The sequence below is a fragment of the Barbatula barbatula genome (genome assembly GCF_947034865.1).
Source record: "Barbatula barbatula genome assembly, chromosome: 10".
Lineage (NCBI taxonomy): Eukaryota > Metazoa > Chordata > Actinopteri > Cypriniformes > Nemacheilidae > Barbatula > Barbatula barbatula.
The window spans coordinates 2689583-2707024 of NC_136773.1; the positions used below are offsets into that span (position 1 = coordinate 2689583).

General features: G+C 39.3%; 1 protein-coding gene across 2 annotated transcripts; it reads left to right on the plus strand.

Annotated features, from left to right (window-relative positions):
- The first annotated feature begins 2193 nt into the window (after positions 1 to 2193).
- On the plus strand, positions 2194 to 7887 carry LOC306899289 (uncharacterized protein). 2 transcript variants are annotated; one of them, XM_079465440.1, is made up of 9 exons: positions 2194 to 2461; positions 3671 to 3878; positions 4015 to 4073; positions 5162 to 5300; positions 5437 to 5540; positions 6228 to 6408; positions 6512 to 6595; positions 7152 to 7247; positions 7401 to 7887. In XM_079465440.1, exons 1-9 carry the CDS (start codon positions 2298 to 2300, stop codon positions 7686 to 7688), a joined length of 1323 nt encoding a protein of 440 aa, XP_079321566.1. In that variant the 5' UTR covers positions 2194 to 2297; the 3' UTR covers positions 7689 to 7887. The 2 variants fall into 2 exon arrangements, with proteins under 2 accessions (XP_079321566.1, XP_079321567.1); XM_079465441.1 differs by having other exon boundaries at positions 2270 to 2461; positions 7163 to 7247.
- Positions 7888 to 17442: the final 9555 nt, after the last annotated feature.

Below are 17442 nucleotides of genomic sequence, written 5' to 3' on the forward strand. Positions count from 1 at the left end.
CATGTTTCCACTTTGAATTAATCCTCAAACTGCATGTCATAATATAAATAAGGATACTTGATCCAATAATGAATATAAAAAGAAACACAGAAACATCTCATTCTAATACTTAATCAAACAAATAGTCAGGGACGTCCCACACTATAGACCTGCTTTATTTTGAAAACATGTAACTGGAGTTTAAGAGCTATAGAAGCCATGCAGAAGAAAAACAGCGCAATGGTGGAGAAAAGCCAAGGTTGGGTCACCTGACCAACCGTAGGCTACTCTTTTACAAAATTGTGTACATTTTTTAAATGTCTTTATAGTTAAATAGTTATTTCCAGCACATGGGGTGTTGTGACGTTCCCTTTAGAATAAATATGCTTCATGTATGTGGCTTGTAGTTCCACCACGCAACGCTAGATGGCAGTAAATCTTAACTGCAAAACTAGCAACATTGCTGTACACAGTCCTGAGGACATCCATCACATTACAAACCTCTTTATTGTCCTTCCACGGGGTGCTGTGGAAATACTTTTAGTTCTATAGAAACTTACTTCTTTTTGATATCATCCTGGCATGTGCTTTTTGTTATTAAAGTGCTATAGCATGTGAAAACATCAATATGATAAAAACTCATTAAATATTGCAGAATACCAAACAGTCAATTCAGGGTTTTCTTCACTTTCTCAGGTAATATTGAAGATCCACACAAAAAAGAAAATCCACTTTCCTCACTCTACATTTTGAAGATCATTTTTTACCTAAAACCCAAACACCATTGGAGGAGAGAAAAAACCTCAGAGGGAAACCAGGCCTAACCAGGGGATTCCAGATCCCCTCTGACAAAAGCTGCAGCCTCTGCACAAGCTCGACAGTGCGTGCACAACAAGGCAAAATAATTTTTTTTAATTTAAGATTATCATTAATAATCTAATAGCGGCTGAAATTTTGTAGAATCGCCACGTCCTTTGTCCAGCTCTATCATCACAGCTTTTGTCAGGTCTGGGCATGAACTGCATCCTGCCCGCTCCGGTAACCTTGGAACAATGAGACCAATGTCTAATACCATGAAACAAAGATTTTCATCTATCCAAAGCGTGCTTTAAAAGCAACGTTTACACAACGGTGGTAAAATAATCAATGTTGTTTTGGCAGAATAGTGGTGATGGTTTAATAAGCATCTTCTTGATTTTTATCCAGTATACGAGAATGAGGGAATGCCCGTCAGTCCTACACCAGTAACCTGCGGTGATAATAAAGGATATTACGTGCAAGTTATGATGTCACCTTATGTGTTACGTCACCTTAAATATGTAGCCAGCCACATGCATTGTAGCAGGCGACCCACCGATGCCCTCTGGGTCTTCATCGGTCTCCGGCCTGTAAACCCCTCTGCGGTCAGCTTAATTACACACACACATACTGAAAATACAGCATGGACATCCAGTCTGGATGTCGTAGTCATGTATCCAAATACTAGATTTGTGAAGTTGGAAAACTATGTCATGCATCACTTTTACCCCTGAGGCCTGTCGGGCCAGTATAACATAATATACAGTATGTCATAAAGTCATTACCATATAAATGACATTATATTTAAATAATATTTAAGAATAATGTTTGTAATTCTTTTGTTAATCTGTTAGGAACAGATCCGACTGGTGTGAAGCACAAATATTCTCAATGATTTGCTCTACATTCTTATAGGGATTTCAAGATAAGGCTCAGATCTCCATTTGAATGGCTTTCATAATCTCTAGACAACTGGACAAAATTGTTCTTTAACAACTCTCACAGAGTCATCAAGAATGGTCAAGATGTAGCTTTCACCATCTCTAGACAACTGGACAAAATAGTTTTTTTTAACAAGTACTCCAGTCTCATAAAGATTGGCAGCAGCCTTACACTAATGAAGAAAACATTTAGAACTCGAATAACATATGAACAGAATTGACTTTTTTGACTGAATTGCTATTTAAAATAAACTGCACTTTGTGTATTTGTAACATTCACTGAGTGTTTTATTGCTATTGCTTTAATCTGTATGTGAATGAGCTGTATTGTGTCTATTTTTGTATATGTATTTGAACAGGGAGCGGTGAGAGCTGGCACAGGTCTGGGTGGGGCGGTGCCTATGACTTCCTCACTGTACGACATTCCTAACATTCCATTCTTACAACTTAACACGGAAAACACAACACATCAGATGGTCATGAATCCGGACAAACAGGTGTTACCTGAAAATCAAGTAACTAGCCTCCATGGCACTGGAGGAACCCAAACAGTTCACACAGAAGCGTGTATGAGGATCCATGCCTCAGCTGAGCTCTGGAGATGTGTGGAAATGCCTGAACCGGAGCCGGACGCAGGACAGGGGAAAACAGGATGGAAAAGCGGAGGAGAGAGAGATGTTTGATGAAATGATCGCGCGAGAGACTGTGGAGGAGGAGACTGAGAGAGTGGAGAGATGGATGAGGTAAGTGTTTGGAGCGGTGATAGTGACGAGATGTCAACAGGTCATAGGATGTTTGCTCCCAGCTCATTCTCACTCATCGTTCATCTACTCTATACACGCAGTGAAGTACAGGTACAGGTACATTGACATGGAGGATGTTACAATCTTGTTACTATTAGCTACATTTTTTTATACCGCAAAACAATCTGACTACGCACTTTGGTCTTGTTTTCTACAAATATCTTAAAATTCTTAAATCGAGAGACATTTACTTGACAAGGAAAGTGATTGAAGATGTTTACTTTAGTTTTATTAAAGAAGATATAAGAATGAAGTAAATTTATGTTTAAAACAAGCAGTACAAGCGTAGCGGTTTTGTGACGTAGAATAAAATATTTTGTATGATATTCTTGTAAATTTGTAGTCGTTTTTTGTAAATTGTCACGGTAAAACTAATCCTGCAAAAAACAGCAGCTGGGGTGCACGTAAAATACCATAAAATAACAGTTTGTGACATGAAATGACACGTTATCGCAATTTGACATTTTTTACCGTATCTCAAAAATACACTAGAAAAGAATCCTGTAAAAACTGTCATTTTCTAGCAGCTGGAGTGCCAGTAAAACATTATAAAATAATGATAATTATGTTTGTCACATATTTGTAAATGTGTAGTCTTTTTCTGGAATTCAATGTTTTTTAATGGTATTGCAAATATCTGTTCTGTATAATCTGTATGTAACTGTGAAATTACAGCTTTTTGCGTTATATGTGAAAATCTGTAAAAAGAGTAAGATACTGTTAAATGACATTTTTACAGTGAATATTTGTGACTTGCGAGTTAACTCTTGACTTTGGCCAGTAAGAAACCACCATTCAAACACTTAGAACACCAAACAGACACAAGTTACAACCACTTCTTATTGCACTGCCCTCCAACCTCCCTGCTTTAATATGCAGCTTTTAATAGGAAAACACCAGATAGTTTGTTAAGTAGATGTAAATACAGTATGTCCTGCATGTGATATAGTCTGGCTTTAGTATAAGCTAGTAACTTCGTATTAGCACCTATCGTACTGTTGCTCTTTTATGACATATCGCTTATTGCTCCTTGAACTTTCTGTAAGTCGCTTTGGATAAAAGTGTCTGCTAAATGACTAAATGTAAATGCAGTCTGACTCTGTGCCAACATTACAATTCTCTCTTTCTGTCTCTCTCTCTTCGTAACAGACTGCATTGGCAAAACTGGCCAAAATGGACTCAGTGTTTGTTTCCCATAGCTGTGGTGGTGTTGTTTTTTCTGGAGGAATCTCCTCTGCACCCCTCTGTCTGTCTGACCGAAGCCGGAGCTCGACTGCTACTCGCTGCGCTGCTGTGTGCTGTCATATATCTTTGTTTCTTCAAGTTCCTTCACAGTTATAAAGTAAAACTAAAACAGGTCAGTCTGCTCAATAATATTTGCCTTTCTTTCTTTCTTCTTGGTGATACATGGAATTTTAATGTGAATTCCGATGACTGTAACGTCACATCTGACATCTGATAATTATTTTGTTGTTGTGGCGTGGCTTTCTCAGGTTCTCCAGCAGAAGGGTAACGTGATAGAGAAAAAAGTTGAAGGAAACCAGCTTAAAAGGTATGAGAGACTATTTCAATACAACTATACAAGTTGAAAGAATGTTGTGACATTAAAACATTAGTATTGGTGACAGCACAAAAATCCATATTCACTTACAATTTTAAGTCTTGTTCAAGAAAGAAGTCTTAAAAGCATTATAAATGTAACAGCTTTATATTGTTTTAAATTAGCTTTTATTTTCAGATTTTTAGTTTTTATGTAAATTTTAGCTAAATTAAAATGTAGTTAAATTTAGCAATTCTGTTATATGCTTTCGTCATTTCTTATGTTGCTATATAAGATTATTTTATTTTTATTTTCGTATTTTATTATTATAATTGTAGTGCCCAAAACTTACTGTAGTTTATTTCGCATTTAAATTTTCATTTAACTTAAGTTTTTCCAATAATTTTAGGCCAATATTTTATTGAAATTCAATAAATAGAAATGTTAACATTTGAGTCAACCTAATAACTTTGTGTTCAATCACTTAAATTGATACCTCGCAAAAAATATGTGTACGATTCAATTGATGTGGTGTAACGTGTGGAAATGAAAGTTCCGTTCCAAATCTCTATGAATTTCTTTGTTCCGATGAACACAGAGAACGATATTTGAAAGAATGTCGGGAACTGAAAGTTCTGGGACATCGTCGACTACCAGAATAAATGAAAATTCCTCAGAACTTTTTGCTTTCCTAAAAGTGATAAACAAAACAAGAACATAATACCAAATCTTGTGAGTGAGTGAGTGATGCCCCAGAATGATACTCACTAACATTTTTCCAAATATCTTCCTTGTGATTATCAGAACAAAGAAACGACACAGCTTTGGAACGACTCGAGGGTTGATAAATCATGACAGAATTTTCATTTTTAGGTGAACTGTCCCTTTAACAGTCGTCCGTTTCTGATACCTCTGCCTGTATCGTGAGCATAAAAAACGGAAAGAATCCACACCGTGTCACGGATACTGTTAACAGAACTTAACTTCATCTGATTTCTTTAACCCCGCTGTCGCTTACTGTAACCCAATATTATCTTCCTGTGCTTGTGTTCAAACATTCGTTTCATTTCTGTCAATTACGTCTTATTTTTCTGTCTCAGTGTAACAGCACAGCAGGATGCGGGTCATCTTGTAACAAAGGTTAATGTTCTAGCAGATGGCTTAGTGGTCTGTCTCCTTCATGAGCCCCTTCCCGACGCCAGCGAGTCCCACATACGAGACCTCCTCACCAGACTAGAGGTACGTCACAGGTGAATGGCAAATTTGATCTCATCCTTAGTGTCCTTCGCACCGGCATGAATGGAATGTGCTCAAAACGGCATTTGTAATTCAAATGATGTTGTCACGTTTGTTTTAAATGTCTTTTTCTATTCAGGCAGTGTCCCGGGCGCTTACAAATAAATCATCCAACAATGATGATGAACAGGACTGTCCCCTAAAAGACAGAGTTAACCATATAAACGCTTACCTGCAGGACAGGTGAGCATTCCAGAGATGACAGACAGCAAATATTTACCCACATTTCCAACAAACTGTCCCGCCCCTGTGTTATTTCACTATGTCTTCGGGTAATTGTGTTTGGCTGGTGAAGTGTTTGTAATGAACTCCACCTAAGAACGTCTCGAGACCTTCCGGGCATGATGTCATACGGCATCTATGTTAATTCAATTCAGTTTAATGGGCACACAGTCATACGCCACATTCAGGGGGCGTTATTAGGGTAAACAATGTAGCCTGTGTACAGTATATAGACATAAAACGTAATTCTACATTTAAATATGAGGTATATGAGTACAGTCTGTTCCATAGGTTGCTTGTTTATGAGGATCGACATTTACATACTTGTGACATGTTAAATGTGTTTCTGTTCCTGACAGTGTTTCATTAATATATAATGAACTGTGTCTGCAATAATATGCAATAAACAGTTTAACTGAGTTTCATAATATTTACATACATGTATTGTCATTGATACTTCCCTTAATGTCTGTCTCTTTGTGTTGCTTGTGTCTGCACCCTTTCAAGGGGACTCTCTCTCTCTGTTACATGTAGTGTTCTTTCCTTTTCAAGCCTGATAGCATTCCATTGTTCTTTGTTGTTGTGTCTGAGTTTCCTTATTCATGACAATAATGACCTTCTCTCTATCTCTCCGTCTTTGTGTGTCAGGGTGCGCGCTCTGCGTTCTCTGCTGCAGGTCCAGCGTGAGAGTGAATCGAGTGTGTGTGAAGTTCAGACCGGTTTACAGAAACACTGGGCGCTTCTGGAGAACTTACACACCAGGGTGACGCTGACACCCGACAGCAAACAGGAAGTGAATGACCTGCACGCAGTCCTCACGGACACCGAGGTAAAACAAGTGATGCTCCAACCGGCCGCTCACCATCTAAAACATCCTTGCAGCACTTTGTGATTCATCTTTACAGTAATATATGTGTATGCTCGTGTTTCAGAATCTATTCACTGAGATTGAACAGTTCAAAAGCAAAGTTCAGCAGTGCCGGACGCAGCTGGAAACTAGTATACAGCTTTTACAGGTGAATCCCCACATACTTGATTGTTGAAGCGAAACCAAACATAACCTGAAATGCATTTGTAGAAGTGAAATGAAAGAAAAGAGATGCTTTTTCATGCACCACTCGCTGACAACAAAAGGATGCTGTGGGTGGTGTCCAGTGTGTTCTAGATGGTTGCAACGATAGTTGCTAGGTGTTTACATACCGGACTGCGTCAAAATAGCTCAACTCTTTCCCCATTTGTCGTGATGATTTATTTATCGATTTCCATCTTAGGGTATAAAAACTCTCAGCAAATCTGATTTGAGGCGTCATTCTAATCGGTAGCACAAACAGTGTGGGCTTTGCTGAAATACAGTAGTTGATCCCGGGTTAAATTGCCAAGAATAAACCCAACACCTTTCATGTCCAAATTCGCTGTTTTTCAGAAGTGACAGTAAACAAAAACACTGCACTTTTGAAATGATGAGTGTTGCCAAAGTTGACAAGCACTTTCTAATACAATTTATCGGTTAGATATTTGAAAAACCCATTGACAAACATACAGGTTGTGCTTATATTGTTTGCTCTTTCTAAGGGACTTCGCAGCAGTCGGCAGGGTCTGTCGGAGACTGTGGGTACTACAGTTGATTCTGCATGGACCAAACATCTATTACAATCCAACACTGATCTGGTGAGCAGCACTTCGCAGATCACTCTGCGAAATAATAACTAGAAACTTAATGCATTTCTTAATTTCCACCAGAGAGCGAAAAACAGTATACTTTTGTTTAAAAAAGGATTTGATTTGTTCATTGAATATGACTGTGTCTTTATCTGTTGGCAGTTTTCTGAGATCCATGAGGATTTTTCATCGTTGGAACAGCAGACGTCCAATTTTGTGGTTCACCTGAGGGGTCTGAATGCATCTGAAGGGAAGACGGGTTTGGCTCGTTCACAAGCCTCTCCTCGGTTATCTCTGCCTGCAGTCCCAGTGTACACCGTTGCATCGGATCCAGAACAAACACATTCTGAACCAGAAACTGATTCAGAATCCACACAGAAATCCCGCTCGAAACTGTCTCCCTTCCAGCTCCTGTGTGGGGTGAAGAGAAGAAGGTCATCACCTCACTGAGTTTGACAGAAGGAGGTCACTGAAAGTTTACATAGAAGTTTCAAGAAAGTACAGTGTGTCACCTCCACATTGACTAAAGAATGTGAATTAAACAAATGTATAAAATATTTAAGTTATATGCACAAAGTGTTTTTGTAATGGCCTGTTGAGCAGGTGTAATGAGTCATGTATAATATTTTATGATAAAAAGAATACACTGAAATAAAGTGTGTGTGTGTGTGTGTGTGTATACACATTTAGTCCCTGATAGCACACATACATCGGGCTTACGTCTATTTGACGTCTGCATTTACATCTGCAGGACATCTACAATTCATAGTTTGCTCATCTGCGATACGTCTCGGAGGCGTCTGCTGTCAGATGTCATATAGACATCTAGAAGATATCTGTAAGAACTTTACGATTTAGAATGGATGAACAGCAGATCTCTTTCTAAGATGTTTTGCAGATGTTTTTATGCACCAGATCTTTTGCAGACGTATTACAGACGTTCAGACGTCTCCGAGACGTATTGCAGATGAGCAAACTGTGTATTGCAGATGTAAATGCAGACGTCAAATAGACGTAAGCCAGATGGATTGTGCTATCTGGGATATAGGCTACTTGTGAAATTGTAACTGCAACATGTGTAAATACAAATATTTTTCATATCGGTAGTTCAAAATAACCATTATATACCATACATTGGCACAATGGACTGTTACCATCACGTCCCTTGTTTCATGATTCTATTGAAGTTGCCTACATTTTTATATACTCGCAGTGAAGTAAAATGTTTTTTAAATATAAAATATTCTAAAAACAAATTAGGCCTACATATGAATTACTGTAGATGATGAAAAAGTAATGTAAAAACAGACATAGATATAAACAGATATAACGACATACATTGTTGTCATGAAAATAAACAAAACATTAAAATTAAATAATATTATTATGAATTAAATATAAAACACACAGACCGGAAGTTATAACTTCGGACCAGGCGCGTGTCCGATGAAACGGTCTGCGCACCAGCTTTTACTCGTAAAAGTTTTATTTATTTACTTTTTTGTTTATTGTTTTTTTACTTGCCCTTGATCTTCTTTCATTATCAATCTGAAAACATTGAATGTGTAACACAAGAATTTCGTCTGTGGTGTTATGCCATGAATGACCACAGGGAGGCGCATGACCATCAAAAATGAAGAAGTCTTCAGCCAGGCTGCATATTTAAATGCACTGCAAGTTTGTGTCGATCGAGTTTTCTGGTTAAGTGGTAAGTTGTGTTCAAGTCACACGATCAGTCCATTAAAGTTTATTTTGATCGCAGATTCCTGTAACGCATTGTAGTATGCCATAGTATATTATAGTAATACAACATACTGTAGTATTATATGATAGTGGATTGATAAGGTATATTAAATACTGTACTATACTTTATTATTTACTATAGTAAGATTCAATAACACTTCAGTACAATCTAGGAATTTTACCTAAGTTTTGTTTTCTTAAAGACACAGTAGGCCCTACGCCCAAAATCAAACCTGCCACACAACATTGACCCCCATTGATTTCCATTGTATGAATAAAAGCACCGAGACATTTCTCAAAATGTCTTCTCTTCTGTTCTACAGAAAGAGTCACGTAACCACGAGGGTGAACAAATGATACCCTTCGATTTTTATGCAAACGTTCCCTTTAATTCACACGTGTCAGACTTCGCTTCAGGCAGAGTTTAGCTTCATCACACCTGTCTGGAAACCTCTAGTAATCCTGAAGAGCTTCATTATCTGGATCAGGACAGTGAATCTCCAGGAGCTGCGTTTATGTTTAGTGAATAATAGTGAAACTCCTTTTGATTTATTTCAGCATTTCTTCAGCCTCACCCCACATTATTTTAAGGGTTTTATGGTCTTTAGAGAGGAAGAAGAGAGACGGAGAATAAGAGAAGCAAAAGTCTTTAAGGGTCATTGCCAGAAATCTGTTATCTGTTATTACTAAACACTAAGGTAACCTCTGGATTTCTTGGAACCAGTGAACTGGTCCAAATTCAATTACCTTTCCCTCCGCCGGCTCTGATCCAATCGCATGCAACTGTTCAGAGGATGCGCTGTCAGGCTGCTCTGACCCGAGAAAGTCTGGTCAGAAGCGAATGACAGATGGGAGAGACAGATTGATCGACTGCTGATCTCATTACGTGTTCGTGAAAAGTTGACAGGACGTAAACCAGCGTAGGCTTTTTGTGCGGCTGGATGGCGAACAGAGGATGAGATCAAGTTTATTTTAGCAGTCAGTGCTGAGCTACTCAGAAATCTGTCTGACAAGAGCGCCGTTCCAAACCTCAGGGAGCTGTCTTGCTGTCTACGTGTATTTGTATGAAATTTTGTTTTATAAATAATTATTTTAATGTTTTGTTCCACATATTGTGATGCGATCATAACAGTGAACCCAGTATTGTGTGTCGTGAGCTAAATGTATTATTACATCGCTAAGTTTACCCAAAAATGAAAATCATATTGTATGTAGTGTTTTTGTTCTGTTCTGAACACAAAATAAGACATTTTGAGGAATTTGGGAAAGCAAACTGTTCTGCCATCTTTATTTTACTATGGTATGGTACTATGGTAGTCAATGATGTCACAGAACTGAAAAGTGCTTGCATTCTTCCAAATGTCTTTCAACCGAACAAAGAAATGTATACAAGCTTGCAACAACTTGAGGGTGAGTAAATGATGACAGAATTTTCACTTTTGAGTGAACTATCCCTTTAACATCCGTCTTGACTTGAGTAACTTTTGCTTGTGTGTGGGGATCTCCAAACATAGGCTTCCTAGATTCTATCACAACAGATCTAATGTGTCTTGAGAATGTGAAACAGAAGGCCAGAACGTCTCACCGCCGTAACCTCAAAACCGCAGCTTAACCAGTGACAAATATATCCAAATTGTGTGAACTCATTATGTGTGTGTGTAATATTACGTGTTTCATTGGCCTGGTGCCTAATTCATCTTGTTTTGTGGCCTCTGCACCTGTTGGTCTCTCTCCGACTGTGGCTCTAATTGAAAAGGGTGGGCCGTACCCAAGAGACCGCTGCGAGGAATGGAATGTGTGCTTAAGCATTCTGGCATAGGAGTTGTCACAACACTTTACATACACACACACACACACACACACACACACACACACACACACACACACACACACACACACACACACACAGTGAAGAAAGAATGAAGGAGAGTGGGGGGGTTGTGAGAAGTGTGAAGATTGTCGTAAACAACAAAAGCGCCTGGTCGCTCGGCACCGCACGATCTTTCACTCCTTCATTATTAAAGCGTGGAAACAATGCAAATAATAAATGTCTGGCATTTTCCCCTTCTCGCTTATCCTTCATTCATTCACATGCCAGATGTCAATACAGTCTAATTTGACGCAGCGGGACTGTTAGGAAACTCGGGGCGGTGAGGCAGATAGCGCAAGAATCTCTTATATGTACCAGGCCGGGAGAGAAAAAATTCGTTGTGCCATAGCTGTGCGGTGAGATCAGGCCTCGTAAAAGATGAGAACAAGCTGGCAGATGCTGACTACACCCGAGAAGGGCGACAGTTTTTGCCTACTTTTATTCACAATGTTTTTTTTAAATGCCTACACAAACTCACAGCCATGATGCTGACTGGTTGCTATGGTGTCGCTAAGGGCTTCTGAGTAGTGTGTAGATGTTCCGGGTGGATGCGGCAGGCCTCACCGAAGAGGTCTGGATTAATAATGCTCTGAATGCATATCCTTCCGTATTTCAGGATGTGAAGGTGATGACAGTGATGATTTGAAAAGGAGTCCGTCTTTGATGGCACTTGAGATATAAACTTATCAAATGCCGCGTCTGCTGCTTCCATGAACGAGAAGCTCTGTGGAAAACTAAAATCATTCCTTTTTATGATCGAGCGCCCTGTGAGATCTACTCAAGGACGTCGGCATGAATAGTTTTCCAAATGTGCCGTACGCTCGTGTGTGTGTGTGTCTTGTGTTCGACGTGATTAGATTTCGAGCAGAATGGTTTTTAGAGTTTGTAATGGAATCATGTTGGAATGTAGTTTTATAGAGGGTGTAAAATATAAGAACCTCACGCCAAATGATGATAGGTTATTACTGGTAAACTTTTAAGAGCAGATGTTTGATTTTAATGTGTATGTTGGACAAGCTTGAATCTTTACACTTGTTGCAAAGAATTGTGGGATACGCTGTTTCCATTGTACATTGTTTTTCGTTGTGACCTCATAATGTTTGTATCATACATATTTACACGTACATTTTGTGTACATCCAGTATTATATATATATATGTGTATATATATATATATATATATAATTTTTGATCATGAAAGCAAGCCTTTATGCATGTAGTTATGTGTTAGTTTGTGTATTTGTGTGTGTGTGTATGTGTTTAGGAAGAGAGAATAAATGTGGTTTCAATCATTACAAAATACACGGTTTCCTGTTTTTGTAAATAAGTCTTATTGAACTTAAAGGCTGCAGGCAGAAGCAATTTCCATCATGACCTTTGAACCTCTGCCTTACATCAGTGATGCAGATACATGTCACATTATTCCGCTGGACCCTGGTTTTCTGCCGCTTTTATTAGAGATAAATAAGGAAGTTCTGTCATGATTTATTCACCTTCATGTTGTTCAGAACCTGTATATGACTCTTTATTCTGCGAAACACAAAAGAAGATATTTTAAGAAATGTGGTTTTGTATCCATACAATTGAAGTCAATGTTTGGTTACCAACAATCCTCAAAATATCCTCTTTTGTGATCTGCAGCAGAAAGAAAGTCACACAGGTTTGAAATGACAAGAGGGTGAGAAAAGGATGACGGCATTTTGGATGAACTGTGCCCCTAATGTAGGTAATGAAATGTGAAAAGCAAGATGAAAAGAATGTGTGTAATGTGTGATATAAACCACATTAGCTTGTCTCATGAATATTAATGAGGTGATGTAACCTAAAGGCATTGTATGGCCAATCACCATCCAGTTTTTGTTATTGTTAATGATATCATGTTTCGTGATAACATTTTCCACAGCAATAGCATCTGTAGTTTATAATCTCACGAGACGGTCCATTGTCAATTTTTTAACTAGTCTCTCTCTATGTTTATCTGTGTCTTCCTCGCCCCTCTTTCAATGTGTGAGGCAGGGCACTCGCTTTAAGACTAAACAAACAGCCTGGTCTCTAGACAAAAGCCTCGCTGGCCGGACACATGTGACAGAAAACCTTTTCACGCTCGCTTCTCAGAAAAGAGAGCGAGAGAGCGAAAGAGGGGTGGGTGGGTGTAGAGTATGGTGTATGGTGGGTTGTGATGTCCATTCAGAGATTGTCACTTGTATACAAAAGCGACTACATGACACTTAAGCTAAATCAGGAGTTAATGGACTGTTTTCTCAGGCCTGTAGAACATGATGTGGGCGTTCGGGTGGGTGTGTTAGGTTTGAAGGTCACAAAACCCGTCGATGTCGTTTATGAAGTTTATGAAGTACTTACTTCAAAATATAAAGACGAAAGATTGCGTTTTACTTGCTAACCAGATAGCAAAAATGATTGATGAAATGTTTAATCAATGTCGATTGAACATTAAATCAAGCATCTTTGCTATCTGGGTACTGTTTTTCAGTAACATTAACATATAGGCCTTAAAGTTACGTAAATATGGTTAAAATTAGCATTAGAAATGAGCAGTAGCATAGCATGCTAGTCAAACTCATTTTGAAAAACTCAACATTCCTTGGCTGTGTCTTGGCTGCTATTCAAGTGGTAAGGCGAACACAGCGTTTAGCATCAAACAAGACGTGTCCAAAGATGAGCAAAGTTCTTCTCGTGTCATTGTTTAAAACATACTGAGCGCAAACAAGCGTGTTTCAATTTGGAGATAGATGTTTGTGCAACAGGCACTGAGAGAGGTCACAACCTCCTCGGCAGGAGCACCGCTGTGCTCTGCATCACAGTCACTGTAGCCGATCAGCTCTTTGAGGCCTTTGACAATCTATCAGATCTCCTAACTGGCTGATCGGGGCATATTAGCATGTGGAGACGTTAAACACAGCAAGAAGAGCCTCCGGGGGACTGACTGCAATTTCTGCAGCTTTTGTTTTCTCTTCTCGGGACCAGTCCCCCCTCCGCTCCGATCCCTCCATCCCGCGGACGGATGGCATTAGTGTCAAGCCCGTTCTTTAACATCGCCGCTACCCCCCGCTCGCAGCGGAGCGCGAAAGAGGCGCAGACTGAAGGAGAGACACTGGAGCCCTAGGTACCGACCTCATTAGCAGATAAAAGCAACCTTTCCCCATGACCCTTGACCTCTGGGGTTGCCATGGAGCCTGCCAGTCCTGGCTGGGCCGGAGCATGCTGGGATGGTTCTCAGCAGGAAGTTGAGCGAAAGGGACTGCTACGAAGACGTCGGTACCGCAAAACATGTGTACGAGTCCACACACTCGCACACAAAATTGGTATTCATAAGGCTCTCTTCCCGTGGCCGTAAGGAGAGGGGTAATGGATTGCGCTGAGTTTCTGTTTAACAGGCCGTTCAAAATGTCAAAGTGTTTTGTTGTTTTGGATGAGGTTGGAAAAAATCATCTGGTGAATTTATCGTCCATCAGTTTTAATGGATATCTGATGCGTTAGGAATGTTGAGTTGAGCTAGCATGAAATGAAATCGATTCATATTTTTCATGACTTGTCAAAAGGGACGAATTTTCCCATTTGATTAAATATTTACAGGTATTCTCAAAATGGGATACACCTGGTCAGCATGTATGAAGATATCATTGATCCTTACATAAAAATACTGTGGAGGTAGAAGGATGGTCACCATATGTACTTCAAGAATACTGCAGGGAGATGGACGTTATCGTATATTTACTTTTTGTTGTATAGGTAGGTTTAGTTTAGTTAGTCAAGCTTTTATGTCAAGTTAATAATAAAGTCAACTTATTTCCGTTTATTCCTAAGGCAACATTTCAAGTTTTTGTTTAGTTTACGTTTAGAATAATATTCAGGCTGATATTTGATTTGATTTCAATGACCAAAAATTATATTTATAGATTTAGTTTGAGTAAACTATAATAACCTTGGGGTATAGCCCTGTTGAACAAACAGCATATGCTGGGTTAGGTATGCTTTGATGCTGGTTTGCTGGTTTAAACTGGCCTGAGCTGTTTACTCACCAGCTGAAACCAACTAAGGGCGCGCACATGACCAGCTTAAACCAGCACAAACCAGCATCAAAACATACCTAACCTAGCACATGCACTTTTCTAAGTTAAAAACAGCAGAATGCAACTGACTGAACAACAAAAGGTGTGTTTATTGGTGCTCCAGTACGTTCACACAACATCGATATACTGTATGCATGTGCATATCACAGTTATGCATTTCCATAGTTTACAATGAGACGAGAAATGCTTCATCTTTTAAAATTTTTACTTTGAAACCCGTTTTCAAACGTTACCAGGTCAGTTCCCAAAATGCCATTGTCGTGTAAACAACAGCCAAAATCCCTCAAACGTTTCCTGTTTTAAGTTGAAAACATTGTCGTAATGCGTTTTAGCTTATTTTAACATTCTTTTGTCTCATTTTAAGTGAACCTGGGGCCCCCTAGTGGGCCCTGTCCAACTAACATGCCAGTACTATATTATCTAGTGCCGTTTTTGTAATAGACAAATGCATATCCACACATGCCCTTAAACCATGAGTTTGTAAACCTTGTTTAAACATCCGCTAGCATGTTTAAGCATACTTTGTGTCTTAAGGATGGCACGCATGTGTGCGCGAGCGTGTTAGGCGCGGGGTATATGTCGGTCACGCCGCCTGACTTTTATATGCTGTGGCTAACCTCACTCCCCACAGCTGACTGAATATTAAATAAACAGATCCAAGTGGCTGAATTCAGTTGGGTAAGTACTGGAGCAGGCAGGAGGAGTTAACAGACACACTAAAGTCAAGGCCCCAGGGCCCCTCGACAGCCTGTCTTATTCTTGGCAGCTGCGCTTGAGGGAGGCAGAGAGGCCTGGGGGGAAAGTTTGCAGAAGGGGGCGGTGTGTCGAACCTTCAGACAAAGAGAGAGAGACTTGTGGAAAAGCGAAAGTACGAGGGAGAGATGACAGCTGAGGCGGGGGATAGAAGTCCCTGCGTTTATTGCTCTGGAATGAAAATCAGGAACAGCAGCGGACAGAAAAGAAGGGATTGTTGAACGTAGCCGCGCTGCAGATTTCTCTTGCGGTGAGCAGTAAGTGGCTAGGGGCCGGCCGCTGTCAGTTAGTCCATCACAGCGGCTGTGTGTTTCTGAGTCGCTCTGTCAGGTTGTCTTTGTGTGAGTCTACATTAATCCCCTGTAGTGCTGTCCCCTGGCCCCGCCTCTCATCACTGCACCTTACAGATCTGAAGACGAGGGGTCAAAGGTCAGACTCCGCCTTCTTGTAAGGGTTGAGCTGAACACTGACAAGTGACTCGCGAGTCAGTTTTGGCCTAGCGTTATTGAAGCTCGCTCTGGCCGGGAACCACCCATTTAGACAGAAAGACAGAGTTTGAGTGACCTGTGACTGGCCCAATAAAACAAACCTTTTTCATGTTATGTTCAGGGGCGGGTAAATCCGAAACCGATGCTGCCACAATAATTGACTGGCATACAAAGAAATGATAGATGAGTTGAATGATGGCTCTGCCGAAGGTTGTACAAACAACGCTGAAGAAATTAGTGGAAATGTGTGAAGACTTTGGGGTCAGAATTTCCGTTCGTCAAAGAATTGAAGTGGTTCTTTCACAAGATCATTCAAAGCTGTTGGAGACGTGGCCTGGCGAGACCTCTTCTCCTCTCTGAAGTTCTTTTCTCACCTTTGTATGCATCATTCTCTTTCTTTGTTCAAAAACAGATGTTTTCCTATAGTTTAACCGTCAATATTTTAAATCTTGTAACAAATACAGTATAGTAGACATTGTTAATATAGTACAAAATTGCAATATATAGAATACTGAGTTGTCACTTTTATATTGATAACATATACAAGATATACTTATATTGAAAAATAGAAATACATGGTTCCATTATATGGAAAACATTTTAATAGACCATTTTTTAAATTATTTTCAGTTTTTCAGAATTTACCATTTATAGATATGTTTTTAGATAAAATTAGACTTTTTGTTTCATTCTGTTAACTACTAGTAACTTGATTCTCTGTATTTTTTCAGACCTCAAATACTGCTAATAAAACAAGTTTATACTGACTCGTAGGCAATACAACAGTAATATTTGTAAATGTATTTAGGAAAAGTTCACAAATATATCTTTGTAAAAAATTTTGCATTCGCATTGCTGTTGGATGACTTTTTCACTCCTGAGGTTTGATTTTGTTGAAACTCAACAAACACTGGACTGAAGAGGCCATAATACATCTAGACTTGATCATTTGAAATGAAAAGTCTCTTAAATGTTGTTCCTGTATATGTATTGCATTCTTTTTCATATTTTCCAGTGTATTCATGGTCCGTAAGCGTATCATTATTGTCAGTATGAAATATACTTTAAATAGCAAGCAAAAGCTTCTAATCGTTTTGCGCACGATTCATCAATTATAAAAAAATCTAAAGTTGTAAAGTTATGTCCCTATTGCTGACACAACTGTTTTGCGGATGTAACCAAATGCCACGTGTGAGTGGAGAAAACACGCAACCGTCCAAGCTAATAATTTTCTGCAGAAATGCTTTTTTTACGTGAAAT